Source organism: Caretta caretta, chromosome 14, assembly GCF_965140235.1.
Source record: "Caretta caretta isolate rCarCar2 chromosome 14, rCarCar1.hap1, whole genome shotgun sequence".
In the NCBI taxonomy this organism is placed as follows: Eukaryota; Metazoa; Chordata; order Testudines; family Cheloniidae; genus Caretta; species Caretta caretta.
In genome coordinates, this window is record NC_134219.1 from 9,218,465 (window position 1) to 9,237,462 (window position 18,998).

Below are 18,998 nucleotides of genomic sequence, written 5' to 3' on the forward strand. Positions count from 1 at the left end.
AAACACAAACGTAAGTAATTGATCTCCATAGTCAATGATGAAATAGAAAAGTTGAAATCAAATCACTCGTGTCAAAACATTCTTGTTAAGTTTTTAATTGTTGATGTACTTATAAAACACAATCCCTCTGTGCAAGTTGGTGTTTTTTTTGTTTTTGGCATGTTACATTAACAAGCTCACTCTTTATTAAAAAAAAAAATAAGCCCCCCAAATCTTTAATGGAAGCTGTGCTCAAATAATATTTGTTACAACAAAAATATACAGAATGTACACAATACAAAAATATTTGGAAACATATCACAACGTGTTACCTTGCAAATATTATTTTGTTCTCCTAGCCCTTGATGGTGAAGCATCAATTATTCAGCATTTTTAAGGCAGAATTATATTGTTTGGTGCTCTGTGATTAACACTTGGAGGAGGCATTAGTATTGATGATGAAAGCAAAAGAAAATCAAGCCACATAAATCTAGCTTTATTTGCAAACTAAACAGACTCTGTGGGGGAGTCAGGATACATTTGGTGACTAATGTGTCTACTAAACTCATTGGAAATTAATGTATTTTTGCTGCATAAATCAGGCCTGTGGAATTTTTCATGTCCCGTGTTGTAAAGTGCTCAGCAATGTCAATTTGCTGTACTATGTTCTGGCATTTTAAAGTACCTCATTAGGGAGCTTCTTCCCATTAAAAGCCAAAGATTAATGATGACAATAATACATTTACCTTTAAAACAGTTTGTTTTTGTTTCACACATGATTTATTCTTTTAGTGAACAGCTGAATATATTGCCTTCATCTTCAACGAGTTCTCAGTGTCTGTGCTGTGAAGCGTTGAGCTGTAGGAGTTGTTGAGCAGCAGCACACAGTACCCTAAGGCTGTCACTTTTTAAAAGAAAAAGAATTACAATAATAAGAGAAAGACCAAAACCAGAACCCCAAATCTATTGGCCTTTGGCTTGCTAGATCTGAACATGCCTACATGGGGTCAGGTCTGGTTAAAGTTCAGGTAAAACCAAACAGTGGGATATTCAAAAATTCTTAAGTATGTTAGGAGCTCAAGTCCCATGAAAATCAATAGGATTTGTGCTCCTAACTTATTTACCGTATACACTCATTCATAAGCTGAATTTTTTTTTAGTAAAAAAGGGAAGCATCAGAGAAGGGGGTCGGTATAGAACAGGTATAGAGGGGGAGAGGTGGGACACAGCCCCTCCCCCAACAGAGGGGGCAAGGAGAGGCAGCAAAGCCAGAAGGGAAGAGATGGGGCCAGAGTGTCTCCGCTTCTGGCCACGCTGCTCTCCCCTCAACCTCTGAAGCAGCTGCAGCTCTGCGGCTGGCAGGTTGCAGCCGCGCCTGCCAGAGCAGCTCCAGCCAGGCCAGAGACATCCTCCCCTGGTCCGCCCCAGCTAAGGTGGGAAGGGATGGGATGGGGAGAGTGTGGGGGTCCCGGGCTGTGGGTAGGGTCATGTGGGGGGTGGTCATAGGGGTTACTCCCCTGACCGCCAGCTTCTCCCTCGCCCAAAATTTTCCCACCACTTGCTGTTCCGACGCATCAGGGTAAGCCGCTGGCGGGCTGGGACAGTTTGTTTACTTAGGTTTACCTCCATGCCTGCAGACACTCAAGGTAAACAAACCGCCAGCGGCTTATCCTGATGGCCCGGGAGCCAAAGTTTGCCGACCCCTGAATTATAGGGTCGGCTTATGAATGGGTCATAAAAATTTTCTATTTTTACTTATCCATCTGGGGAGGGGGGGGGTCGGCTTATAAACCAGTGGCTCTCAAACTTTTTTTTTTACTGGTGACCCCTTTCATATAGTAAGCCTCTGAGTGCAACCCCCCCTTTGTAAATTAAGAACACTTTTTTATATATTTAACACCATTATAAATGCTGGATGCAAAGCAGAGTTTGGGATGGAGGTTGACAGGTCGCGACCCGCCCTGTAATAACCTTGTGACCCCCTGAGGGGTCCCGAGCCCCAGTTTGAGAACCCATTATAAACGAACCGGCTTATGATTGAGTATATACGGTAAGTGCTTTTGAAAATCCAGCCCAAAATCTTGCAAGAATAAAATGTTGGCACAAAATCTTGGACATCTTAGGAGGTCTATTGACTTTGTGAGATGGCCACACTATTTTGGGACCAAGCATAGGATTCCATCTGTTGTATACAAATTAAAACCCAAATTCTCCAATCTGAAAACCAGAGGCAGTATGGTCCATTGGACAGAGCATGGTCCAGGAGATAGGATCCCTGAGTTCTTGTCCCAGTTCTGACAAAAGCTCACTTTGTCACCTTGTACAAGTTGTAACTCCCCTAGCCTCAGTTTCCTCATTTATAAAATACTTATTTCTACCTAAGCAAGTAGTGAAGATTCATAAATATTTTTGATATGCTATGTAAGCGCGAAGTATTACTGGCTGACTGGAAAAAGGACATGAAATGCTTAGTTAAAGATTTAGCAAAAGTTAAAAGTTTTTCTTCCTTAACCCACATGTAGAGGTTATTTCTCGTGAGCTCATATCCCATCCCTCCTTATCTGGCTTTTTCCTTTATTTAATATTAGTGATGTGTGCAAAAAACTGTTTCTAGATCCAAGGATCTAAGAATAAGAGGTGCAACTTGCAACTCCCACTGACTGTACACTCATCTTTTCATTCTGGATGGTGCTTTTTTTTTTGGCCCCTATTAATTTCTTTCTTTTTGGCTCCCATGAGAAGGAGCCATCAGCATGGAGTTCTAAGTGAAAGCAGCTGCCAGTGTCAACCTCTGAATTGACCAGCAGGTGTCTCTCTAAGAGTTGTATTACTCGTGTCCCCAGATTCTGAGTCAGTCTTCATTACCCCTCCCATCTGGTTGCTCCCTAAAGCCCAATACTGGATAATCCTATACAGTAGCTGTGCTGCAATTCAACATCGACTATGGGAATAGCTCTTACAGGTTCACCACATCTCTTCTTTTCACCATGAAATACTTGTCCAAGGACATTAGCACAAGAAAAAACTTGTTATAAAATATACACCACTCACTAGTGTCTTCATGTTGATCATAATGTCAGAGAGAGTGTGTGAATTAAGTATCTGTAAGGTCCAATACATTCACATTTTGTTGAACTACATAATGTGAAATTCTGGTAGCAGCTGAATTAAAAAAAAAGAAAATCAATTCACGATGTAAATTGCTCCTTCGTGACCAGATGAGAAGAGCCTGTAAGTCCCAATTCATCCACAAATGACTGGAGACGAGTAATGTTAAGGCTCTGACACAAACCGGCAACAGCAAGGACATCTGGAGGTGAAAGAGAAAATCTATCCTCTATTCACTCACTGAGTTTAAAAGACAGCATAATTGAGATTGATATTAACCATTTTAAAATATCAAACTGCACAAGCTCTTTAAAATAGTGTCAGAATCTATCAAACAGTTTTCAAAAGAGGGAGTAAAGATCTCAGCCCAAGTGTCTTGTACTGCCCTTGATCTCTCAGCTGGTGACATTGAGCATAGATTATGTTCATTTCCTTGCCTTTGTGTGAGGTGTGTGGATGAATTCACCCTTAATATATTGAAATATAAAACGCTTGATTTATTCATCTGTATGTGTGAATTTAGTGCTGGTTTCAGGTGTCAGCCTAACTGAGAACTGGGATTGGTTGGCAGAGCCCACCCAAGCAATGAAGGCCTGCTCCTTCAGATGAGGGAGGGAGCAACAGAACAGAAAAATCAACAGATCACTGAGACAAAAAAAATGCACAAACAGGGCTAGGGAGGCAGGTCACAGGATTAAAAGGAGGGATGGAAGAAGCTGGCGGAGATCTTCCAAGGAGCCCTGCCTAGATGAATGAATGGATGAAGAACTGGAATATGGTCCCACGGTCAGAGAATCCCCCCCATCTATCTTCATCCTCCTGGACTGATGATCTATCTTGGCCAGTGCTAGGAAAAGGATGACAGATAACAAGGAGATTGATGGCCTAGGAGTCTAAAGTCCATTATTAAGCCACTGAACAGGTACAGCTGGGACAGAGGCATTTGTAGAAACAGGCCCTCAAGGGCTAATCCTATACCTCTTTCAGGGAGGTCAAGAGGAGTTTTCTAACATGCAAGCTGCTGAGTACAGCCTTCAATTATCTAGTATGGATAATATGTTGATTTCTTTCCCTCTCTCTCATTCAAATACTGACACATGGTGAGGCTGAAATGGGATGTAAAATAGTCTCTCCATCACCAAAGACCCATCTAGCAGCACTTTACTACAACAAACCTGCATTCTTCGTAACAGTGACTCCGAGGGGCAGTTGACACACCTTTACACAGAGGTAGGACAGAGATTTTTTAGAGGGAGAGAGTGCCCTTGAAGGGAGGTTCCTTGGGAATTTGCATGTAAATTCCTTCCCATGTGGTGCAGTCCAAAAATAAAAATGTTCGGAAGAAATCTTCATGAAGTTTAAAGTAGGGCAGATTGAAAATGTTCCATATAATTTTTTGACGGAAAATTGAGTTTTTGACAAAGCTTTTTTTTTTTTTTTTTTTGTGAGGAAGTGTCTACTTTCCTCAAAATTAAAAGTTAAAAAATGTTTGGGTTTTTTTTTTTTGGTTGGAAACCAGAAACATTTTTCAGTTTTTAGACAAAAAAAATCTGGGTTTTGGAAGTTTTGGCTAATAATTGTTGTTTTGTTGATGAAAAGTCATTTTTTCTGCTGAAAACGTCAATGAACACAATTTTTTTTTTTCATTTTTATCACAATTTTCCATGTGGAAAACTCCTCTTTTTTCTGACCAGCTCTAGTTTAAAGGCACCTGTAAAAGGTATGATTTATCAATATCCAGAGAAGGGGACTGAAGCAGAGATGTCCTCCTCCTCCAATCTGAATAATGTTTTTAGCAACTAATTATCTAATCTCTAGTTATTCCTCTCTCCCTGCTCTCCCACCCACTCAAGGATGCTGTCTCTATCATTATGACACAAGATGAGTGAGGCAATATCTTATTTACCTCACCCACCTTGTCTCTCGAATATCCTGCGACTGACACAGCTACAACTACACTGCATCTATCATTATGAAACACCCAGAATGATCCCTGACCTGGAACAAGGGATCCAAACTCTTGCACATGTGATTGTTTAGAGCTGGCTCCAAACTGCAGGGATAATTTGGAATTTGGATAACTTGGAATTGGACCCATACCAAAGAAACCCACAAGTGCTCTCAAACAATAGGCCTTATGGTTTCCTATTACAAGGCTTCCTTGAAGTGGGGTCTTATGAACCATGCTTCAGACTAAAAGGGAACAATTTTGTTGCTGTTGCAGTTGCTTCAAAACTTTCAGACACTGCACAAGAAGAAGGGGAAATAAAAGTTTCCTTTGCAGATAAGGCTCATTTAATACCCTTAAAAAGTCAATGGGAGCTTTGCCATTGAGTTTAGTGGAGTCAGGCTTTCACCATGGAGAGTGTTTTATCCAAAGCAGCAGGGATTAAAATGACAGATGAAGAACATCACTGAGTTAACACTTGGGAGGAGGTCACAGCCCTCAGCATCAGCACTGGCATCATCTAGGTGGGCAAGAGAATAAAGCTCAGGAACAAAGAGAGGTGTTACTGAAAGACAAACAAAACTCGCTGCTGATTCCAAATTGTGCCCAAATCATCTAATTATGTGAGCTTGTCTTTGGCAGAGATTAGGAAGCCACCTGTTTCCAGACCTGGTGCCCAGATCTCAGGAGACAATGTCAGGATTCTGTTTTCCCCAGCTAGGGGGAATTACAAGCCTTGGAAACAGAGCTGGTCAAAAACAGTCCAGCAAAAAAAAATTTTTTTTAATGGAAAAAAATGAAAAAAATTCCCACCCAAAACTTGAGCATTTTTGACCCTCTCGGGTTGTGATTTAGAAGCCATGTCTCCTACCCCCATCTTCTGGGATGGGTGAAATTCACCCCTATACACAGGACCAACAAGATCTATGACCTGATCCATCTCACCTAAGCCTCCAGTATGTGTCTTAGGTGAGATTTAACTGATGCATAGGCCTCCTGCTGGCCCTCTGCACAGGTGTGAATTTCACACCCTGCACACACACCTTTTTTGTGTTATCAAGGGCATCCATTTAAGACAGAAGATAGGCCATAGAATTTCCTCATGACTAAAGCCTGTGTTACAAAGAAGGTTACACTGGATGATCTGATGGTCTTTTCTGGCCTTAAAATCTATGGCAATATAGAAGGGGCAGAGGAATTAAGGGAAACCTATAAGAGGGTAAATCCTCCACCTTCCTGGACTGTTTTTTTTTCTGCTGTGCAGTTAGCAGTCAACAGTGAAATGTGAAATAACATAAGCACCTTACTAGAGATTTGTGCTTAAAGCCCATGCTACAAAGGGTTTTAAATGGTTTCCCTGGTCTATATAGGCATGGTGAATCATGCTATTAGGCCTTTTTGCTTTACAAACTGTACTATAAACCAGTTAGGGAATCTATAAAACCTGTGCCCTCACTATACTAGGCAAAAAGGCATCACAACTAATTGTTGCTTGGAACCCCTAAAGGTCCATTGCCTAGGCAAGACTTTGTGTCCACGCACAACAGTTATTCCCAGTATTTTACAAGCATTGGTCATACCAGCCAAGCCAGGGATGACACACTTGGGTAGGAAACTAGTGGCAAATAAATCCCTGGTGTAACTCTGCTGACTTTGGTGGATAAACTTAGCCTCTAGCATACTGAATGGTTTGTAGCATGGTTTTATAACCTGCATATTTCCCATCTACATTGTTGAGGGAAATCATGTCCACACTCTTCTAGCAAGAACTGAGTTTAAGCAAACCCTGCTGGAGAAGTTCTGACACGCTTTCCAAACTCTTTGCAGACAGGGCATTAGACCATACATAGCCAGAAAGAAAGGGCAGAAGAAAACAACCTGATTGTCAACCAATATAAAACACAACTGAACATTAGCAAAATCCTAAACTGCCTCCACCCAATTATTTACCACAACGGGTTGTAAAAATCAAGTGAAACATGTACTGATGGTAAGAGCCACCTCTGATACAGTGTCCCATCTGAAACAACCACTTTATAGTATCCCCAAGGTTTCTAGTGCAATTTTGTTTGACATTTAGTTGAAGATCAATCTCTACCATGATAGGTGACTAAGTTTTGCTGGCCCCTTTGGAAGTTGCTTAAGACAGCCTAAACTATGGACTAAATATTTAAGTAACCATTCAAGTATTAAGACAATGGTAGTGGCATGGCTGACCAGTCAAACTCAACCATTAAAACCAAATTCAATTTGCCTTGTCAGTGTCCCTTGAATCTAGTTCAGTGGTGCTGGAACAATTTTTATAGAGGGGGTGCTGAAGGCAGAAACCATGTATTTGGGTTGTCATTATTACTTCAAGCCAGCGAGTGTAGCAGCACCCCTCATTCCAGCACCTATGCTCTAGTTAGTAAAAGTGAAGCTTGTTTTTGTTTTACTATTCAGTTAAACACAGGAGTTTCATAAACCAACTAGTCATGGATCCAGCATAACCTGGAAAAATTTAAGTGACCCAGACTAAACATCAATGTGTGTGCTAATAAAGCGAGTGGTAAATGCCCAGTTACAAACATAGGGTTGATCCTGCAGCCCTTCCTCAGGGGAATAGCCACAATGGAGAAGCTGCAGGATTGGGTCCCTACTGAGTGTTAACAGTACCTGTATGACTCATGTTCCAACTTCTCTCAGGCCAGTTCTATTGTTAGGTTTTAGCTTAAATAATCTTCTTCAGCATACAGTACAGTTAGAAACGATGTCACATGTTTCCTTAACTTGTGCATTTTCAGAAGACCATTTACTTATCCCCTAATCATCATATAAAAATAAATCCTTGGTTTTGATTAATTTAACATAGCTGGCAGATGAAAAAGTTTTTTGCCTCCAGAGTTCTCTGTCCCAGGCTCTCAAGGAGGTGGAGGTAGCTTCAGATCCAATAGATTGTAGGCAAAAACATTCCAAAAGATGGCGAACAATACAAAGACGACATAAATAAAAATAAAGATCCACCATAAGGACTGGTCCTGGAGTCTCTGTTCATAGTTCCTTAGGATGACCACGCCCAATGTGATGCCAACCAATACCCCGCCCAGGTGGGCGACGAAACTTGGGTGCGGACATGGGGGGTAAGCAGATGGATGGAACCGCAGCCACACAGCCCTTCCAAATTCAAAGCTCACTGGAACAGAGAGAGAGAGACAGAGAAAAGATAAGCCCTTTGTCCATCTCAATCCTTCTCTACCTCCACTTGGGGCTCCTTCAAGTCAATGACTGGAGAACTGCATGTGCTGTTTCATAAACATCTCTTGCTATCTCATGATCATTATTGCTATCTCATAGTGCAGAGATCATTGCTTTACTGAACAGAGAGAAAGTGCACTCTCCTACAAGCAAAGGGGATGATATAGGCCAGTTTTGGCCAATCAGCTCACTGTACATCAGACATGAAACATCAGTGCAGGCAGATCGTGTGAAGTGCTCTTTTATTTTCGGTGTTTGTCCTGGTGTTTCCTAGGGCTCTGGTTGGTTTCCTGCTGGCTGGGACTCTCTACTATTCATTGAGCACTGACCATGTGTTCAGTACTGTATACTGCACAGACATACCATAGAACACAAAGATAATCTTAGCAAGCAACAGAAACTGCAACCCAAATGATCTTGTGTATATGCCAGACAGAGAGAATCAACCTTCATGCAGTTATTGTAATGACAGGGTTTCTTGTTTTGTTTACTTAATATTCCGTGTGAGCTGGGCCAGGTGGCTGTTGGGCAGTCATTGATAAGCCTGGCAGCAGAAACATGTTTGGAAGAGGAACCTGAATCTGGGTTTTGGTTTTCCTTAATGACTGGGCCAAACCAAATCCACAGCTCTGTACATCCCCAAACTTTGTGGGAGTTCAAAAAGAGATCTAGATCAGAAATTCTCAGCTCTAGATGCTTCTCGTTGCTTTTTTGTAAAAACAAAGACACCTTCAGTAGAATCTTTTCTTCCTTTAAATCTCCCTCTTGGTGGCTGTTTCCTCCTCTTCACTTGGTCCAGTCAGCACATGACATATCTGTTTTCTCCCTAGTCAGGCACATCAGATCACCTCTGTACTCCTGTGACATTATCTGATTAAAATATGACCACATAGATCATTGTTGCAACCATGGTTATATATTTGCAGCAAATCTGGTACAAAGGTTATCAAGTGAGATGTCTATGAAAAGGTTATGATTTGCTGGTTATGATTATGCTATCTGTATGCCCGTATCATTTTTGTATTTTAAGTTATAAGTATTGGCTCCATACCTGGATTTCAAATGTTTGCTCCTGGGGTAATGCCCACAAGGTAGCCAGCCAGCACACCTTGAAGGATCTATTCAAATGCAGGTAAAGTAACCTACAACATAAGGGCTTGATCCTGTATAGGCCCAAGTACCTTCAATTCGCACTCAGTGCCTAAGGCAATGCAGATGGCTGGAATCACAAATGAATTATAAATGTTAAATCAGAATTTCTTCTTGAATTAGGACTAAGTTGTAGAGAAAAATCTCAATTGGAGGTTGTGCGAGAGGCATTCTTAGGCTTCCAGATTTATTTCTAGGACTCTGGTTGAGATTTTTACATTTCCATTTTTGTAATTTAAACAGTGTAATGTAGCACTACAGAGATAACTGGCTCTGAAAACTGAATGCCCAGAACAAGCACAACATAGTCAGCAGCAGCAACACAAGCTTCTCTGCACCTCCTGGCCCATGTGCCTGAGCACAGCGCTGGAAGGGTTACCTCTAGGGGTGAGAGATTTGTTCTACCTTTACTCAGTTCCTGGCTTCTCTGATGAAATTACCAGCAAAGAAACTGACTGCAGTTGTGTTGTCCTCTGGCAGCTGCACTATGTCCATCAGTTCACCTCGCATAGATTACTGATAGCTGGTTTCAGTCACTATGGACCTGTGCCTGATTCAGACAAGTGACCTACAGCAGCGGTTCTCAACCTTTCCAGACTGCTGTACCCCCTGCAGGAGTCTGATTTGTCTTGTATACCCCAAGTTTCAGCTCTCTTAAAAACGACTTGCTTACAAAGTCAGACATAAAAATACAAATGTGTCACAGAACACTATTACTGAAAAATTGCTACCTTTCTCATTTTTACCATATAGTTATAAAATAAATTGATTGGAATATAAATATTGTACTTACGTTTCAGTGTATAGTATATAGAGCTGTATAAACAAGTCACTGTCTGTACGAAATTTTAGTCTGTACTGACTTCCCTAGCCTGTTGTAAAACTAGGCAAATCTCTAGATGAGTTGCTATACTCCCTGGAAGACCTCTGCGAACCCCCAGGGATACGCGTAACCTTGGTTGAGAACCACTGACCTAGAGAAACAGGGTCTAACTTGGACATTACAAAAGCCCCACATCAATGGAAAAATATTTTGCCATGGACAGAATGTTGGAAATCCATTTTATCCTCTTTTTTTCTCCAGATGAGCCCATCCCTTGCGCACCAGCATTGGGAGTTCACTTTTGCATAGCAAGACAAAAGAGGAGAGATGCAGCCTTTCATTCTTAGTTGACATTACCTCTTGCCATGCCCTTTGTGGCAGCTGTGACCAGCTGGGGCACTCCTGAGTTGGTCCCATGGCTGACCCTGAGGGGGCTGGTGCAGGTGGTTCTTGGTGGAGCTGAAGAACTTGTTTCCTTTGTTGGTCTAGCAGAGCCTGGCCTTGGCTACCGGTAGAGCTCAGTGTCTGATGCTGCCAGCAGTTTTAGCTTTTCTTGGCCCCCCTTCCCCTTCCAGCTCCTTTTGCTTTTTTTATGAAGCTGGGTGGCTTTTGTCTTTTGACCGGTAGGAGTCACTGAGGGCAGATTTCAGAGTAGCAGCCGTGTTAGTCTGTATTCACAAAAAGAAAAGGAGGACTTGTGGCACCTTAGAGACTAACCAATTTATCTGAGCATAAGCTTTCGTGAGCTACAGCTCACTTCATCGGATGCATAAAGTGGAAAGTACAGTGAGGAGATTTTATATACACACAGACCATGAAAAAATATACATTGTAAGGAGAGTGATCACTTAAGATGGGCTCCACTCTCCTGCTGGTAATAGCCCATCTTAAGTGATCACTCTCCTTACAATGTATATTTTTTCATGGTCTGTGTGTATATAAAATCTCCTCACTGTACTTTCCACTTTATGCATCCGATGAAGTGAGCTGTAGCTCACGAAAGCTTATGCTCAAGTAAATTGGTTAGTCTCTAAGGTGCCACAAGTACTCCTTTTCTTTTTACTGAGGGCAGAATTAGTCTATAGCCTTTTATATGGCACTCAGGTGATAGGCGCTAAATAAACCTTTATAATCATACATATATTATAATAACCACTAGTTTGACAGACTGCCTGTAGTAGGCTATTCAGAATTGCTAGTCCCCACTAATTAGCTGTCCAAGCAGCTGGATAACTTACCCATTCAAGCACTCAAATTAACATGAGAAAGATGGTTTAGGGCTTAAAGCCGCAGCCTCAGAGTCACTAGGTCAGTGTTTTATTTCCACCTCTCGCACGGACTTGCAGTGTAACCTTGGCAAATAACTGGGGCCCAACAATGCAGACGGACACCAAGTGGTATTTTCAAAAGCATCTAATCAGGTGAGGCACCTAACTCCTGCCTGCTCAGGTTTTTTTAAAAATCCCACTAGGCACCTGTCTGCATCTTTAGGGACCTAAATACCATTGAAAAACTGGCCCTTTGAAGCCTAAGTGAGACTCATTGATAGTCAATGGGACTTGGGCTCCTAAGTACCTACATTACTTTTTAAAATGCAACATCATGGTTTTGGACAATTTTGTCCTTGGTCTCTATCTCTATGTGCAAAAAGAAAAGGAGTACTTGTGGCACCTTAGAGACTAACCAATTTATTTGAGCATGAGCTTTCGTGAGCTACAGCTCACTTCATCGGATGCATGCATCCGATGAAGTGAGCTGTAGCTCACGAAAGCTCATGCTCAAATAAATTGGTTAGTCTCTAAGGTGCCACAAGTACTCCTTTTCTTTTTGCGAATACAGACTAACACGGCTGTTACTCTGAAACCTATCTCTATGTGCATCACCTTCCCCTTCTGGAAAGCAGGGATAATACTTCCTTGCCACAGGGGTCTGGAGCAGCTTACTTCATTGGTGCCTGCCAAATACTTCGGAGGTCCTCAGACTGAGAGTGCCGTAGAAGTGCAGTGCATTAATTATTATTATTATTATTATTATTATTAAAGCATTGCCTATTGGAGTGTTCAAAGAGAAGCAGCGAGACCCCAGATCTTCATGAATGTCCATACGCCAGACACTGCTAAACAATGAACCGTACATTTTCAAATGCTCCCATTTAACATTTGGATCCAGATTCTGCATTCTAGAGTGATCAGGTTTCTGCTGCTGTGAATTCCGGTTGCTGGTTCCCAAGCGATAGAGCCAAATTACCGCCTTGGGTTAGCATAACCACTAATGACAAAGGTAAACAAAACTGGATTATGTGCGCACCAAACGTATTACAATACTTACTACAGATCAAGGCAAGAGCCATGCGCAGCAGCTTGAATTGGCACTTCATTCCAGACCAGTTCTGAAAAAGGACACAACAAAAACAAAATTATGCTGGGTACCATGTATGCATCTTTTTATGCCGTGGAAATCTGAAGACGGATCTAGATACTTGCTGAACATCAAGGAACTTGATCTCGCCACACACACATAATGGGAAGCTCTGCTCCAATTGGTGCTGCCCTTGCCACACTCCTCAGGGTTCTCAACTCACCAAGCCAAAAGCAGACACGCATCAAATTAAGGATTAGGCAGCTCTCATAAATCAGCTGAATCCTTCTGTTTCTTTACTCTGCACATTACTGGTCAGAAGACGAAGATGTGAAAGCATAGTAAATCCACAGAACTGGGAATCCCTGTTTAATCCCTCAGCTATACATGGGCTTTAAACTTCTATTTCTTTTGTCACGCTCTTTTGCTCCTTGATGGATGTTTACAGTTCATACTGGGTGTGAGGGAAACGCGTGGGGAGGTAAGGTCAGGTTTTAGATTATGTTACATAGAAATGATAAGAAGGAGCAATTTGAATTAGAAATGTACAGTAGTGCAATCCACGGTGTGTCTGTGGGCAGGGACACAGTTGCACACAGAGTGAGGACTCAGTAAAACTAAGTTTGGAAAAAACATGTTGCAGGTCTATTTTTGTGGGTGTGTCCTCAAAGCTTGGAAGCCTAGCAAACAGAGAAGGGTTTGTAGTGGGGGGTTGAAGGGGCAGAGAGAATATAATTAGTTAACTCTTTTATCATCTCACCAACGCGTTAAGTGGTTGGGTTCTGAATGAAAGAACAGGATACACACTTGCTTCCTCCAGCTGAACTAAGGGAGAAGAATGTTCTTGGGTAATGAGAGAGGCATTAACAAGTATTGAAAACAATGAGATACCAAGATATTTCTCCCTCTTTACAGTAATATATTTTCTTCCCCTACCATCTCCTTTTGATCCAAACAGTATAGGAAGGAGCATGGAGACATCAGCATCCCTCTACTTCTTGCAAACAGGAAATCTGAATGACCTCACACCCTTGAGCTAAATCACATCAGAGGATCAATAAACCAACACTGATATTATCTGCCTCCTGGAAGTTTGCAGCAGTGTTTGCAGTGCTCAAGATTTAAAGGATGAACTCAGGTCTGGAGGGAAAAGGTTAGACAGAATATTCAGGGCTTACATACTAGGGCTGGTTGAAAATGTTCCATCTAAACTGTTTTTCAACAGAAAATTGGGTTTTTGATTAATTTTTTGAAGAAAGTTTCTGCTTGCTATGGAAAACTTTGACTTTTCATCAAAAAACCAAAATCCTGAAAACAGAATACTTTGCAGCGAAAAGCTTTTTAGTGGTTGTTTTTCTGATGAAAAGTCAAAACTTTCTAGAGGGAAAAAAATCCATTTCCTGGCCAGCTATATTAAATACATAGATCATTTAGGTTATGGCCCGCAAACAAACAGATGGGAGTTTAATCCTTTCTCTTATCCTCTTTCAGTGCAAACACTTAGATACCAAGTAATAAGTGCCTTAGAAATACCATAAAAGGATATTTACATTAGACAGGCCATTGAAGCAAATGCATCTTGGAGGCAACTAATTGGCATAATGAAAACTAACAGAACTAATTATTTTTCTTAATTAAAGCAAAACGTTTCTCAAATTATTGAATATTTAGTAAACTTTTACTAAATTTTGCCAGCCACAGGAGGTGCTTAGTTTGGTTAAAATTAATTCTGAAACCAGGGAGAAGAAGCAACTAACTTCAGAATACAAGCATTATCTTTAAAGCTTGCATTAGAAGAGGGGAGTTTCCCTCCCACGATAGTCTCCCTATTCCTCTCTCACGTCAAAAAAGCCCTGTGCTGAAGCAAACCCCTCATTCCAGCCAAGGAGGTTTGGAAACGCTCCTTCTGGAGCCCGATGTCTATGGTTAGTATTTATTATTAATTATTATTATGTATTTGTATTACTGGTATGCCTAAGAGCCATAGTCATGGACTCATACCCCATTGTGCGAGGCCCTGCACAACCACAGAACAAAACAGACAGCACCTGCCCCAAGGAGCTTAGAATCTAAGTATTGTATTATAATAGTGCCTAGAGGCCTCAGCCCAGATAGTGGCTCCATTTTTCTAGGCAATGTACATGCACACAATAAAAGATGATCCCTGCCCCAAAGAGCTCACTACTCTTGGCTAGCAGTATGGAAGAGCATACATTGTAGATCACATTTGATATCTTAACTGAAATCTAATCATTGGTAGCTGTGATGGGATCTGCAAGCCCTCCCACAAAAACAAAGGCAGGAAAGGGTTAAGAACCCTGCCTGCCTGCGACAGACAAAGTAGCCATGCCCTAGTTCAGCTGTGATAAATGCCAATTATGGAGCGACACCCCCCACTGCTGTGGTGCCTAATGAGGGCAAGCCCAACTGTAAAGAGGGAGGAAGAAGAAAAAGAAGGGACAGAAAAGCTTGGGATTTCTGAGGAGCAATGGCTCTCAGCCAGGACACACCAGCCTGCCTCTGAGAAACTACTGACTCCCTGGAGGTTGAGATGAAAGCCCTGAGGATCAAGGGCCTTTTGACTCAGCTTTATGTTATGCATATAGACTCTGCCTTTTTTCCTGATGTGATTTGAACCGTTGGTATCTGGGCCAAAGAGTGATCCAGACCACTTGATGTGGAACTCTGGCACATGGTTGTGCTCATCACAGCTGACAGTAGCAATTCAAGTGTTTCGCCCCATTTCAAACTGGCATGAGAAATCTAAAGCCACTGACTCACCTTCTCACCATGATTTCCACTTTTCTGTCACTAGTTCATTGATTTCCATCCCCAAGAATTTCAGGCATCCCATTATTTCCTTGAGAGACCCCTTCCATGTGACCAGCCTTTCACAGCAATCTTGGAAAACAGCTTACAACCACATTCAGTAATCTTTGCAATAAGGAGCCTTTGGTATAATACCACATCTGTTGTGAGCCAGCTATCAGATCTGATCTGCATTGCACTCAATTTATATCTGTACTAATCTGTGTGGAAATCTGTGTGTACACACACACACACACCTGGAGAAGACGTGTTCTAATAAAGGAAGAAGCCAAAGCATCAAGCTTAGAAAAATCTAATGCCTTGATCCTGTAAAGACTGAAGCACATGCTGAACTGTATATAACCTAGTCCTTATCCAAAGCCCTTTGAGACCAATGGACAGCTCCTATCGACCTGAGGAGACTTTTGCTTTCAAAGGGACTACTCAGAGTGCACAAAATTCAGCACTCGGGTAATTCTTTGTGGGATCGGCCTGCATCTGCTCCCTTTCTTTACGGACTTGGATTTAACCTACAGAAGAAACTGTACAAAAGAGCTACAGAAAGCAGAAGAGTTGGCGATACAATTAGGCATGCACTGAATTCAGTGAAAAGATTGTCTAGTTAACAATCTATATAAAATAGGCTAATAAGACAAATAAACACACAAAGAGCATTTTCCTTGGTGTACAGGTCTCCCACTTCTTCCACTGGTCTGTCCTGATCTACATCCATATGCATGGAAGGCAAAATGTAAAAGGACAGGTTAGGGAGGGGAGGCATGAAACTGACACTGGCCCTAGCTGGACAGTTTGGAAGTGGACTTCCAAACTCCAGTCCTGAACACTTGGGATCAATCCACTACAGAGATGGGGCCAATCGCAAAGGGCTTGTTCCAAACCCTATTAAAATCAATGGAAAGACTCCAACTGACGTCAATGGTTCAAACCCAAAGTTCAGACTTCTGAAAATTTCTCCAGAGTTTGAGGCTGTTTGGATCTGAGAGTTTGGTTTTGGCTCATCTCTACATGAAATACATCCATCCAAAACAGGGGTTTTGTCTTTGGTTGTTGATGTGTTAAATTGTAAGCAACAGATGTCTCTGTCGTTGGACTGAGTGGCAAGTCTCCCAATTTACTTCAGTTGGAGCCAGACTGCTATGTAAATTTCTAGGAGCCCACAAGTAGGTCAGCATTCATAAAGGGGTCATATCTCATCCCAGTTTACATCTTTATAGGTCAACAGTCTGGTTTGATACTTATATATAGATTGGAAGGATTAGATTTTAAATCACCCAGTGTCTATAACTGACATTTTCTCCCTCCATCCAAAAAGACTGAAATATCTTCTCACATTAATAATAAAAAGTTACAGAATGGAGAAATTAAATACATATATGTTGCACTCTCAGACAGCTAATGCTGTCAGTTTTATCTAGCAAATCAACTAATGGGAGCTATTCTAAAATAGGATTGTCTGATAATATTACTGTCCTATTTCTGAATCTTATGAACCTCAACTTCTAAAGTAATTAGGTTTTAAATAAATTGGTATAAAGTTTTGTTTTAATTTCCAGCTAGTGCCAAAATTTAAGGTTGGTAACAAAACGTAAAATAAAAAAATCCTTGGAAATAAACATTAATATAGTTGAAACCCATAAGAATAAAAATATTCCAAACCTAAGTATAAAAATAGCATTATATTTAGCAGGAAACACTCAGGGTTTCAGGGATGAAAGATACACCAACTATGGGCTTGTTTACACTGGGAAACTATGTTGCATTAGAACACTTTAACAAAGGTGATTTACTCAGCATAGACAGGGACTGTTATGTTTAACATCGTGTCAGCTAATTGGGGTAACTTTTAGGGTTAATACACTGTAATTTCCTAGTACAGTTAAGTCCTATGGGCACGTGATTTCCAAAAGAAAGAAAATGTACAGAAATGTTTGTAGACTTTGCTCTACCAAGCAAATTCCAGCACTGTAATAAGACTGCCAAAGCCTGCCTGCCTGTCGTTCGATATGGGTTCACACTGTGAAGAATATTATGCATCTTGGACCACACTTAGACACTTGCAGAATGTTAAGACACATGGACCACCACAGGTTCCTTGGGCAAGTCTCTGTCATCCACTCCCAAATCTGTAAAGTGAGGATGATAATACTTAGCCAATTCACTGGAGTGCTATGAGGCAGGCTTAATTTAGTTGCATTTCTAAAGCGCTTGGAAATCCTCACAAGGAAGATGCTGTAGAGCCCTATTCTATTTAGGTTCTTATATACCTCTTGTCACCTGACGTATCTAGAAATGCAAAGCAGTATTATTATTAAGCACCCAATCTCAGTTAGATTCTTTCCAAAGGAATTGTGCCTGTGTAAGGTAGCGTGAGATATCAAAGCATTAAGAGGTTCCAGAACAGCTCCCTACAGCCAAACTAACAACAAACTAAATAATCTACACACCAAAAAAACAAATATTAATGGGGTCCCGGGTCCAGCTCCTGATGTAGCAGGTGGTAATGTATTTTACAATATACAAAGTCTGATGTGGGATCTCGGTATAAATCACTTTGGCAGCTGCAAGAATGCAATCTGTGCAAAATAAAGTAACTCATTTTCTCTGTCCACAGAGACAGCTAACATAGTCAGATGGCTCTGAGCTCATGCTGATTAATACTGTTTCCTCCTTTACTCTTCATTTCTATGCAGCTTTGTTGGCTTTTTTTCCCTTATTATTTTCCTTAGGGTGAGATGTTTTATTTCTTGCTCTTGTTGGTTATTTTATTTATTTTCAGGAATTTTATTTATTTATTTATTTGTTTTTTACAAGCAGGGATATTTTAATTTCCTTCAGTTACCAGGAGGCACGAGGGAAATGGAAGATTCAGATGAGATACTTTCCCTTCCCCCTCCAAACCGTCCGTGCAAAAAGACGAGTATTGTCAACGGATGCGATGGAGTGGCAAATGCAAAACGTCTTTTTCATTATGTAAGAGATTCTCACAGGAATATTAAGTGAGCAAGGGAGAAAGAAAGAATAAGCACCAGTAACAGGTAGGCAGGAAAGGTTCATAAAAGTCAGTTCAGTCATTTCTTGGTATACTACTGATCATTTTGCAAAGTGACTTGTGCTACTGTGGCAATCACTAAGTAGGAGAGAACTGAAAGGTCAAATGATGCAACACTTCAAGAAACCTGAACAATGCACTAAAAATGAATGAACTTACTGGTGGGTGGATGGGTGTGTGTGCATGCTGCCCTCTACTGGATAGAAGCAGAAGTGCTCAATAGTGTGTCATAAATCATCTTCAGCTAACAGAGATTCTCCTGTATCTCAAGGGGAATGGGATGCTGTGATTGGGGCACATACGAATCCGAGTTCTCTGCTCACTGTAGTCATGCAACTGCAAAGCCGTAGAGGGCTATAGAATTATGATGATACTTTTAGGGCCAAATTCTTAAAGGTACAAATCTCAGTATTTACACATGGAAACTGCCATCCGTCTCAGCCACAAGTGCAACTGCAGGTGTAAGTGTCAGTGTGTATGAGCAAGTGGCCACATGCATCAGAGAATGTCCTAAAATTTTC

The 18,998-nt window shown here is 41.2% G+C and overlaps 1 protein-coding gene across 3 annotated transcripts in view; it reads right to left on the bottom strand.

Moving 5' to 3' along the window:
* Window positions 1-2,541: 2,541 nt before the first annotated feature.
* RHBDL3 (rhomboid like 3) overlaps window positions 2,542-18,998 on the bottom strand; it is a 127,533-nt gene continuing 111,076 nt past the window's right edge. For all 3 annotated transcript variants that reach the window (XM_075119237.1, XM_075119236.1, XM_048819295.2), the window contains 2 exons: window positions 12,570-12,630; window positions 2,542-8,207 (listed from right to left, as the gene is read on the bottom strand). In XM_075119237.1, coding sequence (XP_074975338.1) covers window positions 7,936-8,207; window positions 12,570-12,630 — 333 coding nt within the window. In that variant the 3' untranslated portion in view covers window positions 2,542-7,935. The remainder of the gene's footprint in view (window positions 8,208-12,569; window positions 12,631-18,998) is intronic.